This window comes from Pipistrellus kuhlii, unplaced genomic scaffold (assembly GCF_014108245.1).
Source record: "Pipistrellus kuhlii isolate mPipKuh1 unplaced genomic scaffold, mPipKuh1.p scaffold_m20_p_9, whole genome shotgun sequence".
Taxonomy (NCBI): domain Eukaryota; kingdom Metazoa; phylum Chordata; class Mammalia; order Chiroptera; family Vespertilionidae; genus Pipistrellus; species Pipistrellus kuhlii.
The window spans coordinates 20283420-20306304 of NW_023425595.1; the positions used below are offsets into that span (position 1 = coordinate 20283420).

Genomic DNA, 22885 nt, shown 5'->3' on the forward strand with positions numbered 1-22885 from the left:
CCCTAAACCTTCCCTTCCTTGATAAGTATTCTGGCTCAAGGCTTTTTCCCCCTCCTATGCCATGTGAGGTTTCTAAGTTTGGTAGCTGCTCATTCATCCCACCTGCCTGGCCTCAACAGCTGGCCTAATGGTTCACTGAGTTCCATTACCAGACAATCCCCGAGAGACTTCTTCAAGTTCAATGCTATTCCCTAGTTCAAACCTCTAGGCTGGCTTTCTAAGCCCTCAGACTCCAAGGGCCTCTGGTTGGAGGGTCATGGTGACTCCACAGCTGATTCCCACAGAGATGATCACCCGCTGAGCTCTGACAGGCACCACGCTCTCCCTGGCCCAGTGCACAGCTCTGGAATGGGAGAGGTCTCCTCATGACCAAGGGAGGCCCTATCCCAACAATGAAATGATCTTGCAGAAGTTTCCCCTTGACAGGCCCTGAACAGGACAAGAGTTTATTAATAGAGTGACTCCAGCAGATGTCCTCTCAGATTAGCTCCTGGACCAGAGCAGCAGGATGAGTCATTCCTCCCGGCCTTCCCTTCCTCTTCTATCATCAAAACTCTGGAGACAGAAATCATCGCAAATGACATCACTTCTCTAGCCTTCCCCAAGCCTTCCTGGCTATGCTCACCTCTTTCCTCCCAACTTTGAGCATGTCCCTATTACACAGCACCACCACCCCCTCCTCTCTCTTGGGGCGTGTGGCTTCTCCCCCCCCCCTCCTCCCCCCCCCCCCCCCCCCCCCCCCCCCCCCATGAGGCTGTGAGACCCTGAAAAGCAGTCTCAGTTCTCTCTGTCACTACAACAAACAAAATGCTGGACATAAAGAGTGACAAACCGAACAAATGAAACCATAAGAAACAGAGGCACCCAAACCCACAGTCTTTTCCGTGTGACTAGGTCCACTGAATTCATTCCATCTCCTCTAAATCTATGTCAAGATCCTGGCTAATGGCAGGGCAAGGCAGCTTAGTCATGGTTACATCTCCCAACACTAACTCAGATAAATCACCTGGTTCACCCACCACTAAGTGACAAGTTTATAGAGATTCTAGATCAATGGGCCTAATGTGGCTCGGGCATGACATCGTGCTGAGGGCTGTAAAACTCTGTCTCCAGCCTGTCTGACTTTCTCCTTCCCGGTGACAGGCCAGAGTGAGCAAAGAGGAAGGGAGGGCACAGAATGAAGACCGGAGGAGGAAAGCTACCAGGAAGCACCAACAAGGTGCATATCTGACAAGGCTATGTGGTCAGTGAAGCCTGAAGGATTCATTCACACTGCACCGTGACAAGGTGACGAATAACCCCAGGCTCACTTTTCAGAAGGAGAAACCAAGGCCCGGAGAAGGTGAGTGCCTGGAGTGAGGCCATGGCAGCCAGCAGAGAGCTTGATCTTAAGGTCAAGAACTTTCCTGCCCTGCCAAGGTCACTGGTTGTAACTCATAGCAAAGGTCAGTGAAAATGGCCAGTGATCTTGTCTTATTTAAAATAGCTTCTTATAACAATTTACTTTATTTCAAAGAGTATTTTTCTGCCCAAAGGAATGAAAATAAAAGTGGTGTCAAGTGTGTAGAGAAACTAGTCCCCTCATACACTGTTGATGGGAATTAAAAATAGATATAACCTTTTGGGAGGAAATTTGGCAATGTTAAAACAACTGTAAAATGTGCGAATTCTTTAATGCAGCAATTCCACTGAATCTATTGAATATGTGCAAAAGAGATCTATAAGGATGTTAACTTTAGTATTATTTACATTATCAAAATAATAGAAGCAACCTAAACCAGTATTAAAAATATTAAAGTAAATTCATATAGTTGAGCTCCATGCAACTATTGTGAAGAAAGAATGACCTATGAAAAGGCTAGCCTTGATTTGTTAATTTTATTTATAAGATTTTAAAAGTCATATGCACATGTGTGTGAGAGTATGTATGTATGCAAGTGTATATTACTCCTGTAATAATTAGACAAACTATCATTTAAAATTCACTTAGAATAGTACCTGGCAAGTAGTAAACATTATGAAAAATGTATCTATCAAAAGATGACAGTATAGACATGAAGAAATAGAGAAGCTACAGTGGCTATTTCTGAAAGGTGGGATTATGTAGGGTTCTTTTTCTTTTAGTAAATTTGTGTTGTTTGAATATTATTAAATAATTTTTATAACAAAAATGTAATAAAGATACACTTTCTATAAAATGAAGAAAACCATATTCTTTAGCAGAAAATCTCTCTACATACACAGAATTCAGTCTAGGAATACATTTCAAACCCACCTGACAGACCACATACACTGAGTGGCCAGATTATTATGCATTCAGAGATCATAATAATCTGGCCACTCAGTGTAGTTCCGCAATGTATTTGATATCTGGCAGAGTTAAAACATTCAGAGGATGTGAGGAAAGAAGAGGAAGAGCAAACAGATAATATCACAAATACTGAAAAAGACAGGTAATTCCTCTCCCCTGAAAACCTGTGATTCTGGTCTGAAGCCCAGAGCCACTCGGAGCCAACAGAGGAAGAGAACAGCCACCGGGCGTCCGGCATTCCTCTACCTGCTCTGCAGTGCAGCCCACTGAAACTTCCCCAGGCCATGCAAGGCTGAGCCTGCTCGTGCCTGCAGGAGTGAGGGGTGGAAACCACAGGTGGACCTCACCAGGAGACCCGTAACGACAACTAGGGGAATTACCAGGCTGTCGTGCCGTACAGGAACGTTTCTGGTTTTTATGTCTCAACTGTGTGCTTGGTCACCTCATGGAACAAGCTAAGGAATTTGGGATGAAGTATGGCTTTTCTTCTATCTCCCATTTCAGGTGATTGTTCGCTGTACTCAGGACTAAATTTATAGACGATGACAAGAGGGGACTTGCATCTCTGGACATGAAATCTTGGGGAATCCTTCAGCATTTCCCCACAAAGTATGAAGTGCTCCAGGGCTTTAAAAAATTGCCTGTTACAATGTCCTTTTATTACTCTTGGTTCCTTTTAAAAATTGGGACTGTATGCTGAAACATTTTTGTCATTTATTAACAGAATATTTGAAATTCTCACTTAACTTACTTATGTGATTAGATCAACTGGTAGGCATAGAATTCCCGGGTCAATGGGTTACAAATAAAAATCTGTGAGTTGGTTCACCTAGGAGTGGAATGCTGGAACAATGCATCCGGGGTCTGGCTCACACGAGGGACAGGTGGTGAGTTTATATCACAAACCTCATCTGAAAGGGTCCCTACCTCAACCGCAGCACCAGCCACACTGAACTGCAATTTATCTGCTCACAGGTGTATGTTTCTCCAAGTGAAGGAAGCTCTCTTTGACCAGGTGGTTGAGTGATTTGTGTTCCCTCATCACGCAGTATATTTTGTGTGTACACTGGCTATCTCATAAACTGTGATCAAGATCGGATTCAAGGGAGAGCAGGAGACCATGAAGAAAGGAGGAAGAAATACAACAATCACACTGACTTTTCACCCCAGGGTGGTGAAAAAAGTTTCAGTATAAAAATATCCAGATCTCCCCCAAGCCTGCTTTATCCCAGATCCCTCACACCTGGAACCATGGTCAGTTATTTTTTACTTTTCAGAATCCTTAACAGGACTGTGTGAGTGTCATAGCTCACCAAACGTTCTCACATCAATTACCCCACTGCATCCTCATTACAGACATCCAAGGGCACAGGCCAGAGCCAGAGGTCAAATACAGAGTTGAACCTGGATATGAATTCTAGGGCTCAATGACCAGGGAAGACAAGTTACTAAATTAGCCTTTTATCTGTAAATTTGGATGAGTGATATTTACATCACAGCATGTTTATGATGATCAAGTACGAAAGTACATATCCAAGTCCCTGAAAAAGAGTATGTGCTCAATAATTAAGTATGACTTCCCTGTCTTCTGACACCAAGGTCTGCCCCTCGGGCAATGCCCTGTCACAGCCACAGTCCTTTAAGAAGCCTCCCGGCTTTCTGACTGCTTGGCGCACTTATGACAACCCCTGCCCAGGACAGAGGTACATTGGTGGCTGTCCAAGCACTGATGGACAGCAGCTGGCCAGGCTGCCTCAATGGCCCTGGGTCTTTGGTAGGGGCTGGGAACTGTTCCAGCCACCAACTCTGTATCCTCCTGTACCTAGTCCATCCACAAGGACTTTCTCTTTATTTCCTCAAATTCTTGGACTATGGTCTCACAACCATCCTTCAGATTTTTACATGACAGTTTCTTCTTAAATGATCATGAGACAAGAGTGGGCTGGCCCAACAGAGGGTACAGGTTCCCCTATCATCTTCCCAACTCTCCCTCTAGCACAACCTGCACCTCTCAAACTAGCCTCTACTGGATCAAACCTCCAGCATTTCCTTTCCACTTCCATGAAAAGCACAGTATTAATCATGATTCTGGAATCAAAGTGCCTGGGATCACTTCCCAGTATACCTCTCACTGTCTCTGGTTGACCTCAGCAAGTACTTAATCTCTGCCTTGGTTTCATCCTTTGCAAAATAGGTATCATCAACATAGCGAGTTTGGGGGAATTCAATGAGGCACATAGTAGGTACTCATCAAATGTAGCTATTTATTTACATATTAAAAAAACCCTTTCTATGTATTTTATATGTGCATACACCCATACAGATATAATATACGGTGAGAGTACTGAAGGGTATGCATAGGGCGGTTTATATTGGAATCCCTCAGGGAGCGTATAAAGGAGAACTTTTATTTGATACATACTTGTACCTGTTTAAAAGCATATATTATTTCTGTAATTTAAACACACTTTAAAAAAGAACACACTTTTTAAAAGAACACACTTGGGCACTGTGAAGAAAGGAGGGAGGGGAGGGAAGGAGAGGTTGTGGGGAAGAGAGAAAAGAAAAATGGTTCGCTTGCGGCAGAAGCCAAGGGCGGGATCACAATCTTGACTGGAGATAAAAAGTGAGTGGCCCTGTGGAGGCTCTCGCACTGAGCCAGGGAAACAGACTTTTGCTTGCTTCAGTGTGTGTCTCGTTAGACACTGGAGAAACAGAAACTGAGGCAGCTCAGAAGATTCTTCTACACTAGGCAGAGCTCTCCTTCATTTCTCCTTCATTTATAATATACGGTGAGAGTACTGAAGTATGGGTGTATGCACATACAGATATAATAGTCAAGATTGTGATTATGAGACATCCTGGTTATAGCTTCCCTGCTAGTCAATGCTGTGTCTGGGAAACTTCTGCCGTGTGTCTCTGTCAGCCTTATAGAAATTCCCTGCGCATTCTCTCCGGTGTTCTGGGAGCAGGGACCCCCAGGTTCACTAACCAAGACATCCTGAGGGGAGGGGTGGGGGGGAGGTTCTGATTTCATCCACAGTCAGAGGGCTGCCTAGGCTCCAGGGGCACTTCAGGCAGTGGGAGGCAGCTCTCCTGGGTTTCGGACAAACCCTAGGAAGCATCCATGAGGTAGGAAATGCTTGTAAGAGCCCTGAGCATGTCCTCCTAGCGAGTCTAGACCATGCTACCTGGGAGAAATGAAGGAGAGCTCTGCCTAGTGTAGAAGAATCTTCTGAGCTGCCTCAGTTTCTGTTTCTCCAGTGTCTAACGAGACACACACTGAAGCAAGCAAAAGTCTGTTTCCCTGGCTCAGTGCGAGAGCCTCCACAGGGCCACTCACTTTTTATCTCCATCCTACAAGCTCAGTGCTATGTATAGTAAAAATCATATCCTTTTTTGGTGAAAGTTCCATCATCAGAACTCTAAGAGCAATGCTGCCTACTCCTTATATGTAGTCAAGATCTTCATTAAGCCAATCCGCAGTTCTGACTTTTCTCAAAGGGTGAAAACTCCTTGTAACTCCCCCCACATCACTCCTGACAGGTAGAAAGCTTCATTAGCTTACAAAATGCACAGCCCAAGAAGCTTGTCCTTCTGGAGAACCACCAACTCTATAGAGCATGCTCTAGGAAACTTTTTTAAGTTGCAAATCTACATTGCTCCTATCTGTATCCAGGTTTCTTAAGGGCCCCACCCAGACAAATACAGCTATTCTCACTGGCAGTGATGTCTCTTAATGTCTTTGCTAACCAAGTTCCTGCCAGGCAAATACACTGAGTGGCCAGATTATTATGATCTCTGAATGCATAATAATCTGGCTACTCAGTATATAAATTCACGCATGGGTGGGATCCAGCCAGCCTGGCCAGGAGGAGGGGACATGGGCTGTTGGCCTGCCTGCCTGCTGGTCAAACTTCTGGTAGAGGGGACAATTTGCATATTAGCCTTTTATTATATAGGATATATACTGAATGGCCCGATTATTATACATTCAGAGATCATAATAATCTGGCCACTCAGTGTATGTCCTACGATCTGTTCCCACCACGCTGTCAGCAACCCTGACTGACTAAACTCCCCCAAAGCAACTGGATCTGCTCTACGAAAGATGACAAAAAGGACCCCAAAGAAGGTGACTCACCTTTCTCATGGCTGCTTGGCGGTGGAGGTGGGGGTGGGGAAGTGACTGGCTTGGACTTGTCATAGTTGTTAAAGCTCTGACTGCGTCGGTTGTTAGCAGCGGCCGACCCTCCACGTGTTTTGGCATCGCTGCCTGCAGCGGATACCCTTGCGGTAGGACCTGGAAGTCTAAAATGCAAAAGCAACAGAGTAACAGGTTAATCTCAGAAGAACAGAAGTGTCCCAGGAGAAGGAACTGCAACCATGCGAGAGGCAGAAGAAACCATTCAAGACGAGGGATCTGTGGAAGTTTGTCAGTCAAAGGATTTAGTGGAACCACGAATGAACAACTAGGCTAGTAAGGACCCCAGTAAACTCTAACAGCAAAACGTGAGCAGTTTTCCTTTTTCCTTGAAGCAAAGGGAGACTTTCTGAAGGAGGAAAAATACATGAATATACTTGCTGATTAAAAATACAAAGCTCTTGCCAAAACCGGTTTAGCTCAGTGGATAGAGCGTCGGCCTGCAAATTGAAGTGTCTAGGGTTTGATTCCAGTCAAGGGCATGTACCTTGGTTGCTGGCACCTCCCCAGTGGGGGGTGTGCAGAAGGCAGCTGATCGATGTTTCTCTCTCATCGATGTTTCCAACTTTCTATCCCTCTCCCTTCCTCTCTGTAAAAAATCAATAAAATATATTTTTAAAAATACAAAGCTCATCTTCCTTTTTTTCTTGGATGCATATTTTTACTTTATAATGGGGCCAAATCATATCCTCTTGAATTCTATCGAGCATATAACATAATGGCCCATTAAGACTCCAAACTGTTGGCCTTGTGTGTGCCTCGCTTCTGGTAGGTGCTGAAAGGGGTGTTTGTCATAATCCAGACATATATTAAGAAAAAGGTAAATTATAATAATTAGAAAGGAAACTGCAACCACTCAGAACCCAACACGTCTACAATGAAAACGTACAGCCTGGCTGAAAACACTGTTCAGACATACATTTTCCTTCAACACCTGACAACCTGTCTCTGTAGGCATTACTCCAGAGCTGAAGCCCAGCTTCTCTGCACAGTAGATGGAGCAAATCATCTGTTCTTTCTGTGAAACCAGGAGGAATCTGTTAGCCTAAAAACACACACACTTTCCCTTTAAGTAAAACACCTCATTTGGGGAGGTTTGGGGGTCTTACCCTTTTTTTGCAGTATGTCTAAAGATATTATGGCCCATTTCCCAAAGAGTTAAGGGTAAGACCCCAAGTCAGAATTTTGGTTGAGGGACTACTAAACAGGCTGTTTCCAATCATCAAAGCTGAAAGATGAATAAATGGTGAAATATTTAGTTATATCTTTTCTAGTAAAACCCACTTAGCTGTGTTTAAAAGCCACTGGAACCCCAGCTGACTAGCATTAGATTTAGTGATAAGTCTGAATTTTCAACTCATAAAACTTTCAGCTTTCTCTTTCCATGCAAATCTGCAAGCATCGACGAAGTCTGCAGTCTGGAAGCATTTTAGGTATAAGCAGGCAATCATTTTAAACTTTCTCCTTGTTGGCCAAGCAAGAAAGATGGCTGGGGGGTAAACAGAGAACATGAGCTGGTGTGAGAGGACTATAAATCTGGGCAGTTAAGAAGAAGCTGGCCCAGTGCCTTGAGCTGGGAGAGAAAGAGCGGGTGAGTTCTTCCCCCAGAGGCATCCCTTCCCACTGCACCAGGATGGCTTGGCCCTCTGCTCATTTTCCCTCTCTTGTTTGGAGAAGATATTCACCCATAAAGACAGGCCCAGAGTGGGGTGCAAGACCAGCAGTGCCAGTGCCAGTGCCAGTGCCTGTGGTTGGGAACCAGATGTGGCCAGCTCAACAGATCGAGGAGGTCCAGCAATGAGACCTCGGTAGCTCTTAGTTCTACTTCCAATGCAAACAGCATCCTGCAAGTCCTCCAGTTAGTGCTGAGTGGACACAGCCAAAGGTAGAGCTCCCTTAGGTACAGACATGGGCTCCTTTGGGCTGGACTCTGGAAGAGTCTTTATGCCCAGATAGGCCATTGTTTGTTCCGAGAAGATGCCACAGCAATGGTATTAAGTGATGTCGGGTACCATTGGTCACAGCATTCTACTCCAGTGTGGAATTTGCAAAGAGCAGGGAAGCAAAAAGCAGGGAGGAGGGAAGAGATGCTTTCCTTTCAGAATGGTTGGGGAGTCCCCACTGCCCTGACCTGGGTCTGAACCACAGGTTTTCCATGGCAGCACAGGGCCTTTGGAGAGGCAGGAGATCAAAGGATTGGAGGGGATGGGCACCACCTGGAGTAGGCAGTCTGGTTCTCTGGGAGGCAGCATGGAGAACAGATAGAACATGGCTTGCTCCATCCACATAACATCGGACCAGTCTTTTAACCTCTCTGAGATTTGTGTTTCATGTCTGTAACTTTGGAATATGGACTTCAGCTATGGGAATAGTTGTAAACTTGAAATGGAATTTAATGTCCTGCCTGTTGTTAGGACTCAATGCATGTTGGTTCCCCCCACACCCATCTTTCCAGCCAAGCATCCAGATTCATAAAGGAATTGGGCACTACCATAAAGGACACATTCTGTGATACAAAAAAGGATCAGACAAATAAGGAAATAGATGAATCTGGGTTAAAGTACCAGAAGAGAGTTAGACAAAAATCATCGTAAAGAGTCTGAGATCAAAATTTCCAAAAAGCAGGATAGGCGTGGGCAAGCAGGACTTGCTATCTCCCTAGGGGCATTTCAGGAGGGAATCTGTTTCATCAAGTGTCTGTGACTGACTGAGACTTTATACTTGGGATACCTCTAACCCATCTGTGGGCCCTACTCCCCAGAGCGAAGCATTCCTGGTTTTGGATAACGAAGATAGCTTTGGTTTTTCCAAAGCTGGTCATCGCCAGTTGCTCTTCACTGAGTCAGGGCCTTACAGGCACCCTTTGGATGGCAGCACACCTTCGAATGGCTGCAGAGTTGTGCCAAGTGTACTGAGACATGGAGAAGGAGGTTTTGAAGGCCATGAGGGCAGCTGATATGGCAAATCAAGGATGGTTGGTACATATTTAGCGATAGAAAGCCAACAATGCTCAGGCCGATGCATCACCATCTGCCCCCATCACCATTGCACCCTAGTCAGGACAGCTCCCTGAGCTTGACCAAATGGAAAACCGGGATGAAGATCTAGTCATTTCTTCCATGTTTCAGAGGAAATCTGTGCCAACAATGAGCTTTAAAACTTGGGTTCGGCTGTGAATGCGTTTGGACAGTTGCTCCTCCAAAATAGCCACCTCTACCTCTGAAATGTTTAGCAATGTTCACCTCACACACAAAGGCCATGAATGAAGGTGTGGTGAATGGAAAATACAGAAAAAGGCTTCGATGGATTATACCCACGAGGGAACGTAAACCTTCTTTGGGATGGTGAGTCCATTTATAAACCAAACTAATTCAGACTGAATTATCGGTACAGGACTTCAAATGCAGGCTTTCAAAGTCAACGGTGACCATGAGAACCTAAGATTCCTGAGTGATCACAGGGAGGGTACTAGACTTTTATACAAATTGAAGAAGGGGTTTGCTATGATCTGAATGTTTGTGTTCCCCACAATTCATCTGTTGAAATCTACTGACCAATGTGATGCTATTAGGACATGGGGCCTTTGAGAGGAGGTGATAAGTCATTAGGTGGAGCCCTGGTGAATAACATCATGCCTTTATCAGAGAGAATCCAGAGAACTAACTTGCCCCTTTCACCACGTGAGGACACAGTGAGAAATCAGCAGTCTGCAACCTGGGAGAGGGCTTTCACCAGAGCCCACCTTGCTGGTGTCCTGATCTTGGACATTGAGCCGTCAGTACTGGGAGCAATACTATTGATTATAAGTCTGTAGTATTTGTTTATGGTAACCCAACAGACTAAGTCAGGGTTCTAGCTCCATCTTATCCAGAGCTTGAGTTGATTGGCAACAGCTGACATCTAAATTACATGCATATTGATAAAAGAAATGCAAAGTTCAGAAGCAATTTCAAAGGAAAACGATAACCCTGGAGGTTGGAGGATGGCCAGGAAAGGTTCCAAACAAAAGCAACCCGAGAGAAGATGTGGCACCTGGAATGAGTAGATGGTAAGAAGGTGAGAGGCAGAGGTGCTATGCAGAGGAGCGTCTGTAAAAATGAGAGGAAAGGGAGGTCAGCTGTGTGCTGGGCTTACGGAACAGAGAGGGAGGAAGTGAGGCTGGAGAAACAGGCGGGCCAGAGTGTGTCAATAGGAATCCTGGACTTTGCCCTGCCCCCCCTCCCCCGCAATGAGGTTGAGAGCAGAGCTTGAGTGGAATCACTGACTGTCTTCTAATAGTTAGTTCACAGTGGTGAGAGCCTGAGCCTCTGGCTAGCATGTTGAAGTTCATTACTGTGAGCATCCTTATGCACCAGGAGAACCCCTATCAAGCCCCAGCCTGGAAGCAGCTGCTGTCTGCACATTAGATTCCCTCTGTGCCGAAGAGCCTGGGTCTCACTCCTGCGGAACAGCTGCGGGAACCCCAGCAGATGCTGCCAGGGTGCCCGTCTCACTGAAGCAAAGCAAAGGGAGAGAATCATGGCCAGCCAACCCTGTGTCATTTACGCCCCGCATTGGTTACAGTGCCGGAAGGTTCCAGCGGCTCCTCGGGAAGAGCAACTCCAAATCACACGATCATTCCATGTCCAAACATAGGTACCAAGTGACAGAGGACACAGATGGGTTCTTTCAAACACACATATGTGGCTTTTTTAGAAAAAAAAAAATTATGTGTAAGGGAAGTGATAGAACAAAGAGGCGGAAGAAAAACCCTGCTGCTATTGGAGCCGTGGTCAATTCTTGCAACATGTGCAGAGCCCAGCAGGCAGTGGGGGTAAAGCTGGGGTTCCTGGCACGTAACCTGCGAGTGCATCCCGGCTCCACACACTGTACGTGCTGATGGGAAGAAAGCTGTTCTTTCCCCCCAAACCACTTCAAAGGCCGGGAGCAGAAGACAGCCCTCCCAGGAAGGACATCAGCTTGCATGCACATGCTTGGGGCCATGGGGGAGCCCGGGGTCATAATCAGAGATGCTTTTTGCTAGACAAGATGATTAAATGCTAAATCTCTCATCTCCATGGCATCTGCTTTTCAGCAGCCGGGCCAAACTTCCAGCAGCCCAGATTCCTCTCCATAAGACGGTCGTGTAGAGATCAACTCTGGGGGACTTACTGGCAATGGCCTGGTTGCCTTACCTACCCCAGGTCGACCTCAAACACCAACATCAACATTTCTGCTAGCTCCAGTGCACTGACTACATCCAAGTGTTAAAGGTTAAAAAATGACTCTGTGTAAGCCACAGCACACCGTGAGGCAGGACTATCCCACATCACCAATAAGAGAACACGGATCATGGAGAGTAAACAAGCTGCCCAGGTACCACCGTCCATGGTGAGCATGAGCTTTCTCTCAGTTGAAATGAAAAGGTGCACTCAAGCCAATATGCTTCTCTGCCTCCCGCAGATAGGATGAACCTAACTACCTGGGGCTCACCAGGGGTGCCGAAAGACAGTAACAGCGGTCAAAGGCAGAACTACATGGAAATCCTTCCCTCCTGTACCAGTTCCCTTTATAGGCCCTTCCCTGCATCCAGATTTAAGGATGCAATGATCGGACACCAAACACTGAGTTCAGAGAACTAGCGAATGAGCAAGCCCACTTGTTATTTCAGGAGGACGAGGTGCTGTCTCCATGGTACACAGAGCATCCCCAAACAAAAATGAGATACGGCTGCCTCATTGCATTGTCTCCTCTGACCAATTAGGAGTCATGTTTCAGGTCTTTGTAACTCAAGAGAAAACCAATTCCACATTAGTAGTTTTAACAACAACAACAAAAAGCACAACACACATAAATGAGATGCAGGTCAGGTGGGATCAGGGTCAGGACAGAGTGGGGAGCCAAACTCATCATAAAACCACTGCAAAAACCACCTAGACACTCTCCTCTCTCTAAATCAGAATGGATTGTGATGATCAAGCAATCAGAGCCCAAACCAATGAAATGCAGAAACATTACACACACTCAACCACACTTACACTCTGTCCCTCCCCACCCCACCCCTTCACATCAACGACCCCACACCCACTCCTAGAATTTTCCCAACATCAGCCAAAGCATGTTTGGTTTTCTTGAAGGGCAAACATGAAGTGGGGAGAGAGGCCAATGGGAAACATAGCAGGAACAAAGGAAAAACAGTGGGTTGGGTTGAAACCATGCTTTGCAGAACATAGAGGAAGTCTAACCTAGAGATCTTTTTCTGACTCAGAGTGAAGCGGATGATTTTGCTTTGAGATGAATCCTTGGATGATGCACTGTATGATGGGAAAAGAAAAAAGTGGAAGCGCTGAGTTAGGGGAGAGAAGATACATTAGACACACAAATAAACGATGGCAATCTCATGATAATGCAATGCGCCTGGTTTTTCTGCTGCCCACTGTCCCCACAATATGCAACTTTTCTTCTAGGTCTAACTTTCCTGATTTGATAAATTTCCAATATGAAGAAAATGCTATCAAAACTACCAAAAAACTTTTAAAGTTTTTTCTTCTTTTTTTCTCTTTTAAACACCAAATATATTTTTTCTGCTACCACTCATAATAAGGCACTTTTCTCACAATGAGATGCTAAAGCAAGGGGTCTCTGACAGGTAAAAACAAAACAAAACAAAAAACAAACTTTATACCTTTCTAAAGTGGTTAGATGCTTCTATTTCACAGGCTTTTCTGATGAATGTCCTGAATTTCCCATAATGTTGACCCCCAAAATAGGGTATAGATGTTTGCAAGTTTTGCCAATCTTGAAAACTTTTGCTATCATTGGTATAAAAAATGATCATTTAAAGTATTATGAGTGTACTAAGTTTTGGGCTATGGGCCATACATTTGTACATCTGAAGAATCTTGGTTGGGATTAGTAAAAGTAAAGTTTCACTTATGTACTGCCTTATGAAAGATGGAAATACTTACCTTTCTTAAATCCATGTTCCAAAAAGGATCTGAAGTGAGAAATACAATGTTGGTGTCACTAGAAATACAATGTTGGCTCTACCAATTAAGGAGAGTTCTATGGCCAAGTTTGAAGAATACTTTCTAGACTCCCTTCTGAAATGAAGGAAGAGATAGAAGAGAATAGACAAAAATAGGAAGGAAGGAAGGAAGGAAGGAAGGAAGGAAGGAAGGAAGGAAGGAAGGAAGGAAGGAAGGAAGGAAGGAAGGAAGGAATGCATTTTCTGGATTTTTCTAAACAGCTGAATAGTGATGCCATGCAAGGTAGACACAGATGGAGAGAAGCAAGTCCTGGTTACTAGGCTCATCTCCTGGCCTCTAAACTACATGGGAGCTTAAAAAGGTAGAATGTGGATTGAGTCCTCAGCCACCACATAGATTAATGAGAAGAGCTGCGGTAGACAGGCAAAAGTGTCTCCATGTGGCCTTCATTGGAAACCTTGCTCTGATTCCTTCTTCCTAATGTTGCATACATCCTTGGCCAGCTTCAACTACTCCTCTTCACAAACATCATAGAAAAGTTGCCTAGTTTTAGTATTTCTTATCCAAAGAGGTACAGTATGTAGGCATGTTCATATGTGGCAAAATCTGAACACAGGACCAAAAGAAACCTGGCATTGGGCTCTCATAGATGACATTGATGATCAGGGGACTCAAGCCATTATCCCTGAGATTTTGGTTACTACAGGCAGAATTTGGGGAGAGTAAGACAATGGAACTGAGCCAATGAAGCAATTTTATTATTTTTTACACTTATAGCCAGAGGGCTCACATGGGCTGCCATGTCCCTAGGACTGGATAAGATTAGAGGAAGTATCAGTGTATAAGGATGAAACCAGACAAATGCAGAAGTAACCCAATTGGGACAGGACAAAGGATGAGTGAGGAAGGACTGCGACTCCAAGACCAGCCCCTGTCACCACCACAATGGCAGGAACCCTCTGCAATAAATGGATATGAAAACCTGGCTTCAGTGAGTTTGGCTTGTCTTTAGGTAAAGCACTTATTAATAGTAGGATGTTTTTTCTTACTGGGTGGTGGGTGACCTAACTGGAACATCTGCTTCTTTTCAGAAAACAAACGCCTACCATGGAAATGGCTGCCTCAGGCTGGCCAGGTGACACAAGCCCAGTGTTTCTTCATCCATGTGCCTTAGATGCATTATGAAATAGGAGTTGTGTGGCCATGTTTGAGGAAAGTTTTCTATGCCCTCTCCTGAAGACTCACAGAGCACATGTGTCCCCCTCTCCAGCTTCCTCATCTCAATCAGTACCACAATTTCCCTCGATGCTCAAGCCAGAAATCTAGGCTTTATCTCTGAGTCTTCCCTCCCTCTCTCTAGACAGTCACTCTATCTGTAGTCCCATTGGCTCAGCCTCCAAAATATGATGAGTTGATCCATCTCTTTATGTGTCCACGTTGATCATCTTGACCCCAGCCACTACCATTCAGAGACCACAGAAACCAGTTAACCAAGTCCTTCCTCCTAATCTTTCTCCCCATGGCGGTGGCCTCCCCCAGTGCTTCCCCCTGCAGCCTCACTCTACACAGAAAAGCAAAGGTGGCTTTTTCAAACACTGTGAATCAAGTCAAGTCTCTCTCCTGCTCAAGACTCTCCTGTGGCTTCCTGCCACCTTTAGAATGAAGCACAAACTTCTTGCCCAGCTTAGCCAGCAGTCTGTGACCCGTCCTCAGGGCCATAGCACTGCTCAGCCCCAGGGGCCGCCACTCACACGACCTCCACATGAACAGTGGCAGGCCTCTGCTTACAGGCCACCCTTAACTTCCCACCTCCCAGCACCCACTGCACTCCAGCCACGCCAGCCTCCTTTCTGCTCCTCCACTTGCCAAGCTTCTCCTGTCGCAGGGCCTTTGCACCAGCTGCTCCCTCTGCCTGATCTATTCCACAACAGAGCTCTGTGTGGCTTACTCCTTACCAGTCATATTTCAACTTCAGTGTCATATCCTCAGAGAGACCCTCCTATCCACCTAACCAAAGTTACTGACCCAGTCCCTCTGAATCCATTCATCGTATTGTAACACCATCATCTGATATTTTTATTCCCCCATTTTTTTTTGCCTGCTTCCTCCCATAGAATGTAGAGAGCAGACACCCTGGCTATCTCATTCACCCTTGACCTCCCAAGTGCCTGGAACAGCTGGCACGCAGAAGTCATTCAAATACTAACTAAATAAACAGATGTTCCAGATTCAAGGGCCTGAGAACTTCAATAACAGTTACAACAACTTAACCCAGATTATTTCCCAATTTCTTCCCCCCTAGATCCCTTCCCCCAGCAAGTCATCACCTGGGTAATGAGCACACTGCAGAATCAGTCCTGCTCACTCAGTCATCCAGCTCGGCTAGAAATCTCCTCCTTGGGAGTCCAGGCATCTCTGCTAGCTTACAAATCTCCATAATGTGAATTGGATACAATTAGATAATTCATAAGGGGGTCTGATTTCCATCACATCCAGCACTGCTGGTTTTAATAGCGCTTTCGGGAACCAGCACTTCTCATGGGAACATGAAACGATCTATGCGGTACCTGTTGTGTGTGAACCACTCTGTGCTCTGCCTGATCCCAACAGGCAGCTGAGGATGTGAAGGTGTGCGGAAAGCCCTGTGCTTATGAATGCTGGTACTGGGGCCCAGAAGCAAAGGCCTGTGCTCTTTAGCACAAATTAAATTAGATGAAGTAATCAATTTGATTGGTGACATTGAGGTTTGATAAATGTTTACAACTTAAAAACAGCAATCATTAGAAAACTTTTCTCTAACTTTACTATGAGTTAAAAACTTTCTAACACCTAATCTCTTCTTTTATTTCCTGCCATTCAAGCAAATGCTCCATAAGGTGATTTGCAGAACTGTTTAGGAATGAACTTTCCCCACTGTAACACCCTATACGGACACTCCCCTGACCCTCAGCTTGTACTTCACTCTATGGTGAGTTCCTAAAATCCAGGCCCTAGTCCTACAGAGCAAAGGGCCATGACTGACTACCATCACTTTAGGGTAAAAAAAAAACCAGTACGTTCCATAGGCAATGCTCCCATGAGGGATGCTGTTTCCCAGGAAAAGGCTGTTGCTAAGGACCACTTGCCATCTTTCTTCTTCGTTCCTGACATGTCTCTCCTGACGAAGCAGAGCTATCTGCTAGAGAACTATGGCCTCCAACAGGGAAAATTACGTATACATATAACACTGAACACCCAGCGTGTAGGCAAACACACAAGACAAGTTTGCAGTCTATTTTAGGGACTGTTGACTGCAGACAAGCAAGTGTGTCACAGGCCAGAGTTAAGGCAGGAGCAGCTACTTAGCTTTGGCTGCTGTTGATTCTGATTTTAAACCAGACCCCTCACTGCCCGGCCCAGGAGGCCACCTCCACCTCAAGGTCGTGCTAACTCCTCGCAGTTTAACTGTCTGTAGTTCTCAGCATGAAGGAGCTCACATAAACACCACGTGTAACACAGGCTAGAATTTGGTCGGTGGGAAGGAGGAGCCCTGGAAAAACAGAATTATCAGTTGGCAAGGAGCCCCCACCTGGACTGCATTTCGGCTTGTGCTTTTGACTGCTGATGTGATGCTGGCTGGTGAGGCTGACACGGGGCTTGGGGAGTGGCTGGCACCTGTTGCTGAGGAGTGCCAGCCTGGCACTGGAAGGGGGCCCCGGCCGCCTGGGACACAGCCGGCGGCAGTGGCGAGGAGAGGTGCTGCTTCTGGGGCTGCTGCTGCTGCTGCTTGTACCGGGAGAGGCTGAAGAAGAGGCCTAGGATGGCCTTGAGGTTTCCATTCCTGATTTCTGCGGGACGACAGAGAGAGCGGTTAGAGGAGGGGTCTTTTCTTGCTCCGGCCCAGCGGGCTGCCTCAGCCCTCACCTGAGTGGCATTCCTCTAGGTCTAGGACACGATCGATTTCCTGAACACTTGTGTCATTGGTATCACAGTCAATTAAAACCAGGCCTAAACCACAAAGAAATTAGCTTATTTTCCCGCTAGGATTAGAGTAGATATGAGGCAAGTTGCAACTGGATGCCTGCAAGTGCCAGGCGGAAGCTCTCAGAAAGGGCGGAGCCAAAAGGGTAAGCGTCCCCAGCAAGCCCGTGCCTGTTCCAGGGGCTGGGTGATGGTAGGGGACACAGAAGCCCTCGGGCACCAGGGAAACTCACTGGGGTTGGCAGGGCACTGACAAGTCCGAGTTCTGCGCTTCCAGCCACCCGAGTGTGCCAAGTGGCGGCTGACTCACTCCCAAGTCCTCATGCTGTTCTCCCTGGTCACCCTGCCCTCCAACACGTGGCTCTGGGTCTCTCTCGTCCACTGAATAAACAACTTCAATTTGGGATGGCTGGAGGGATAGGCCACAGGACTTACTTCTATGAAGAACTCACACAAAATCTCTCCTCTATTAAAAGAAATTAGAGCGCAGAGGAGATCATTTTTATTCCAGATGAAGTTTTTCAGATGTTAAAACGCATTTGACTCACGACAAGAATACAGAGCTGCAGAGAAGGCATGGAATACTTATTCACAGGCAGAGGCTGTGGATGTGACAGTGTTTCTCCCAGGCAATCTCTTCTTGTGTGCAGGGCTTTTAACACCAGATGCAATAAATAGCCAGGGTCTAAACGGACACTGAGGGAGAAGGAAGAACTTTGGGGGCTCCCTCTGCTTTGCTTTGACCCTAAGCTGAGGGAGTGGGAGGGTTGGAGGAAGGGAAGCCTCACCATGTAGAGAACACCCTCCCTCCCAGTTAGTGGCAGGCTGGGGAAGAGGCTGCTGATAAAGAAACAAGAGTTTCCTCCAAGGACCAGTTGAAGAGCAGAAGGTGTGAGGCCTCCCATCCACTGAGCTAAACCGGCTAGGGCCAAAACTTAATTCTAACAACAAGAGCTACTACTAATTAGCATGTCTTGGGTTAAGCTTTCTGGGAACCATCTCATTCAACCCCTACAACCTGGGAAGTGAGTATTATCATCCCTCTCTTACTTAAGATTATATGACCTCCCGAGGTAATAACTGCTGGAGCTGGGATTTGAATCTAGGTTTTTCTGGCTTGCAGTGTGGTCTCCTAACACTGTGGAACTTGGCTTGCTTATATACTCGTCATGTGTGGTGAATTGAAAGATAATGTTTTAGTCAGCTAGCTGGTGGTCATATAAGTATTCTTTTGCTATGGAATGTGTCAAACATTCCATAATACGTTTTTTTTTAAAACCCTGCAAGCAAAATAATGAAGGGAGGAACTTGCACATCAGCATATCCAGGGCTCATCGGTTGTTCGCTAGAAAAGGTTGGCATGCCTACATCAGCATCCTCATAACCTACCAGCCCAGCCCATGGTGGGCCAGGGGCCAGCTTCCTCACATTCTCCACCTCCTGTGGTCCTTAAGGCATTTACTCTTCCTAATGGCTTGTTGCATAATTCCCTCAAACATCTTTTTACTTGTCAAAGGGCACAATGGTCCGTAAACACACTTTTTGGGGGGAGCCAGAAAGACCTGGGTTTAAATCCCCTCAGTCCCTCATTTATAGACTGACTATTCACAAGATTCAACTCTGAGCCCCAGTTTCATCTTTAAAATGGGTGGATGGGCCGAAACCAGTTTGGCTCAGTGGATAGAGCATCGGCCTGCAAATTGGAGGGTCCCGGGTTCGATTCTGGTCAGGGGCATGTACCTTGGCTGTGGGCATATCTCCGGTCGGGAGTGTGCAAGAGGCAGCTGATTGATGATTCTCTCTCATTGATGTTTCTGACTCTCTATCCTCCTCTCTTCCTCTCTGTAAAAAAATCAATAAAATACATTAAAAAATAAATAAAATAAAATAAAATAAAATGGGTGGATGGGTGCTGCAGCACTCCTACCAGGTTGTTAGGAGAATTAAGTGGAGAATAAATAAGGAAATGAGGGCACAACACTCAGGACACTGCCTGGCTCACCCTTCCCTCTTTGGCTCAGAAAACAGAGTCACTCTACCTGTGGCCTCCTCAGAACTCAGCGCAGAGCTTTTCCCCGAAGGAAGCCAAGGCTTCCCCCTGTGCCCCTCACAGGGGCCAAGAAGGAAGCCAGCCATGAATGATCTCATGTTAGAGAAAACTCAATGGGGAGCTTCTTTCTGCTTTTTTTTTTTTTTAAACAGTCTTTTCATTGAGGTATAATTTGCATCCACAAAATTAAACAGACAATGATTTCTAGTAAATTTAATAACATCCTAGTTTTAAACTATAACCATTATCCTGAAAAAGAGTCCTCATGCTCACACACATCTAACTCTTCCACTGTCCCCAGGCAACCTCACATCTGCTTTCTGTTTTGACAGATTTGCCTTTTCTGGACATTTCATATTAATGGAATCATGAGTGATGCAGTCCTTTACCACATTCACTTGGCATAATGTAGTTAAGGTCCATCCATGTTAGAGCATGTATCACTGGTTTCTTTACATTGCTGACAACGATCCCATTCTATGGATGTACCACAGTGTTTATCCATTCTCCAGGTGACGGGCATTTTGGACCATTTCGTTTTCTTTTCAGAACACAAAACTCAAAGAGTGGTGAAGGATCTGTTTGGGGTGGAAGGCCACCCAGCTTATGCTACGGGTGGTCACAAACAGACAGTATCCAAAATAGCCTGAACGGTGCTCCTTCCAGAGTTCTAAATGTCATCTGTCTGTGTTTCCTGGGGCCTGGTGCACTGGCTCCACCAGCAGCCTAAAAACAAAAAATAATTCCGCCAGCCCACAGAAATGTTTCCCTCATGACATTTCCCAAGGCTTTGGAAAGAGTACTGCTTTGCATCTGATCAACTATCCTCACACTTGCTGTCTAGAGAAAGAAAATAATATAGACCTAGAGAGAGTTGACTTATCCAAGGAGACCCTGGCTAGCTTGTGTGTAACCCGACAGAGAAACCCTGCTCTCGCTTCTCCTCTGGTGGCCGCCCCATGTAAACTGAAGAACAAAGTACCCAGCTATATTCCTGTTTCCATCAGAACCTGCATTGCCTTGACTCTCTGGGTTCCGACTGATCTCTTTGTTCCCATTAGCTGGGACTGATCTGCATAGATGCTATAGGGAATGTGGCACAAAGGGTAGAATAAATAGGAGAGCTATTTTCTTTCAACATTATTTAAGAGAAACCACAGGCCTGGTTTACAAAGGCACAAGCACTGGAATAATCTGACACAAAGAAACCTGCTTTGTGGGGAGGAAGGGACTCGGAGCCAAAGGGAGGGTTGCCTCTGACCACAGAGTTGCAGGATCCCTATTCAATCACCTTAAGCCATGGTGGGTGGTGTAAGGCTCGCCCAACTGATTGGGGACTGTGGGTGGTGCTGCATTATTCCTCCAGCTGGGCCCTCTCTGCAGCCTACATTCACCGGGTAACTTTCCACCTGACTCTTGCAGCCCTGCTGTGTGCTGCCTGCCATGCTGTCAATGACTCTACCCACAGGGGCGGGGCTCAAGGGGGTGGGAGCAGAGCCCACAGGGCGCCTTCTGGTGAGGGGCAGAAGCCGTCCCACATGCACTGTCCAACTCCGATGATGTGGGTAGGAGGAAACAAACGATTCACTTGTTGCTTTTATGCGAAAGGTCCAGAAAGACCTATTGCTTTCTGGCTCAGAATGAAAGCGGCTCAGTATCTACGTCTGTAGACATCAGAGCAGAAACCCAGGTCTGAGCTCATCAAGTCAGCAACCGATTTCACTTTAAAAGCATACACTCCTTCTCAGAGGCATCTGGAAGGGTCTTCCTGCCTCTATTTCTCCAATCTGCAAGATTTGTCCCCATTATATTACCTATGCTCCATCTCATGACTAGATATCTCAGCACCTTCCTTTGGTCTGCTGAATGCCTATGCATTCTGTAAAACCCAGTGGAAACATCACTGCCCCTCTGAAGCCCCCCTGACCGCCCCAGGCAAAGCTGATCACTGCCTTTCTTTGGGCGCCATTGGACTCTGTACATACCATCAGCACAGCTCTCTTATTAACTGGAATGCAGGCTAGTGTTGTATGACCGGCTGGGCTCTCTGTGCACTTCAGTGCCTAGTGCTGTGCCTGGCCTATAGCGTGTGCCCAGCAAACATTCGGTGAACGAGATAGAATAAGCCATAGCTCCGGACTTCTGCTCCTCCAGTACAGGAAGATGGGCTCAGGGCCAGGTGTTCTCAAACTACCAGGGGTAAAGGCCTTCCTTCCTCACAGGGACAGGTTTTCAGATGGCCCTGACAGATGGTGTGTGGGTTGGAGTGGGGTTGAAGGGATCTTGAAAAGCACCCAGGGCAGGGTGAGGCCCAAGCTCACAGGACTCTGGCACGTCTCCAAGATGGGTCCAACCTTTGGGAGCACCGAGGGGGCAAGGAGGCCTCGTCCAGGGACTGTCCTCACAATGGCAGTATCTCGGCCTGGCTCACTGGGGCCTGTAGCCTCTGCCTGAGGCATCTGCTGCCTGTGCCCTGGAACAAAGGCTCTCTGAGGCTCCCTGAGAGGCAGGTCAGGGCAGGACCTGAGCTGCTGAAACACTTCAAGGACAGGTGCACACATCCTCCAAGGTCCAAAACCAGCTTCAGTCGCTGGGAAGGGGTGGAGATGCACCTACGGGGCTTTCCAACTGCTGATGTTATTTTTTCATCGGGAAGAGCCTTAAGGCACACAGTCGTCTTCAAAAGGAAAATAAAAAGCATTAAAAGGACATTATTTCTTTAAATACCATCATGCTTTCTATTAGTCAAGCAGGTGGTGAGAAGCGTGGGCAACAGTGAGCAGTAGGAAAACAGGAGGCCTTCAAATCAGCAGACTGAGGGGCTTATCCACAGCTGACCTTGGGGCCTCCCTTTCCCCACTGGAACTTAACCTCTCTGGGTCTCGCTTCCTCATTTGTATGAATGGGATAATGGGAATACTGACCTCATGAGGTTGCTGGGGAAACTACATAAGATAAAATGTTGTGGCACGTATCTCAGTGACTGACACAGGGTGAGTTCTCAATTAAATCATAGGTTTCTATTTCTACGACTTAACAGTATGAGATTCCTGTAACCCTAAATTTGTGAATGAAAGGCTCTAAGTACCCTTGCTTTTAAGTTCAAGGACTTGACAAATGTTGGGCCCAGTCATTATCCCTTAAGACTGTATAAGTTCAGTCTTACCACCAAATACCATAGAGATGAACCTTTACTTCCTCCTCCCCAGCCCTGCCAAATCAATATAAGTAGATCTAGCTGGGAGAATGTTATTGAGGGGACTGGAGGGTGGCAATGGGAGATGATCACAGAGACAGGATATTTCCTCCTTCACCTAGGAGCAAAAAGGTGGGTTCCCTGTATTCTGTGCAAAAAGGCAAGGAAGCTCTAAAAGAATCACTCCAAGTGGGAG

General features: G+C 46.2%; 1 protein-coding gene across 9 annotated transcripts in view; it reads right to left on the reverse strand.

Moving 5' to 3' along the window:
- Window positions 1-22885, reverse strand: part of NAV2 (neuron navigator 2) — a 355228-nt gene that overhangs the window by 178240 nt on the left and 154103 nt on the right. For 7 of the 9 annotated variants that reach the window (XR_004986047.2, XM_036426219.2, XM_036426218.2 and 4 more), the window contains exons 5-7: window positions 17052-17310; window positions 12740-12808; window positions 6456-6622 (exon numbers count right to left, since the gene is read on the reverse strand). Coding sequence is in view for 8 of the 9 variants with exons in the window: in XM_036426219.2 (XP_036282112.1) it covers window positions 6456-6622; window positions 12740-12808; window positions 17052-17310 (495 nt within the window). In the remaining variant the exon portion in view is untranslated. The remainder of the gene's footprint in view (window positions 1-6455; window positions 6623-12739; window positions 12809-17051; window positions 17311-22885) is intronic. The other 2 variants (XM_036426216.2, XM_036426215.2) reach the window with 1 other exon arrangement.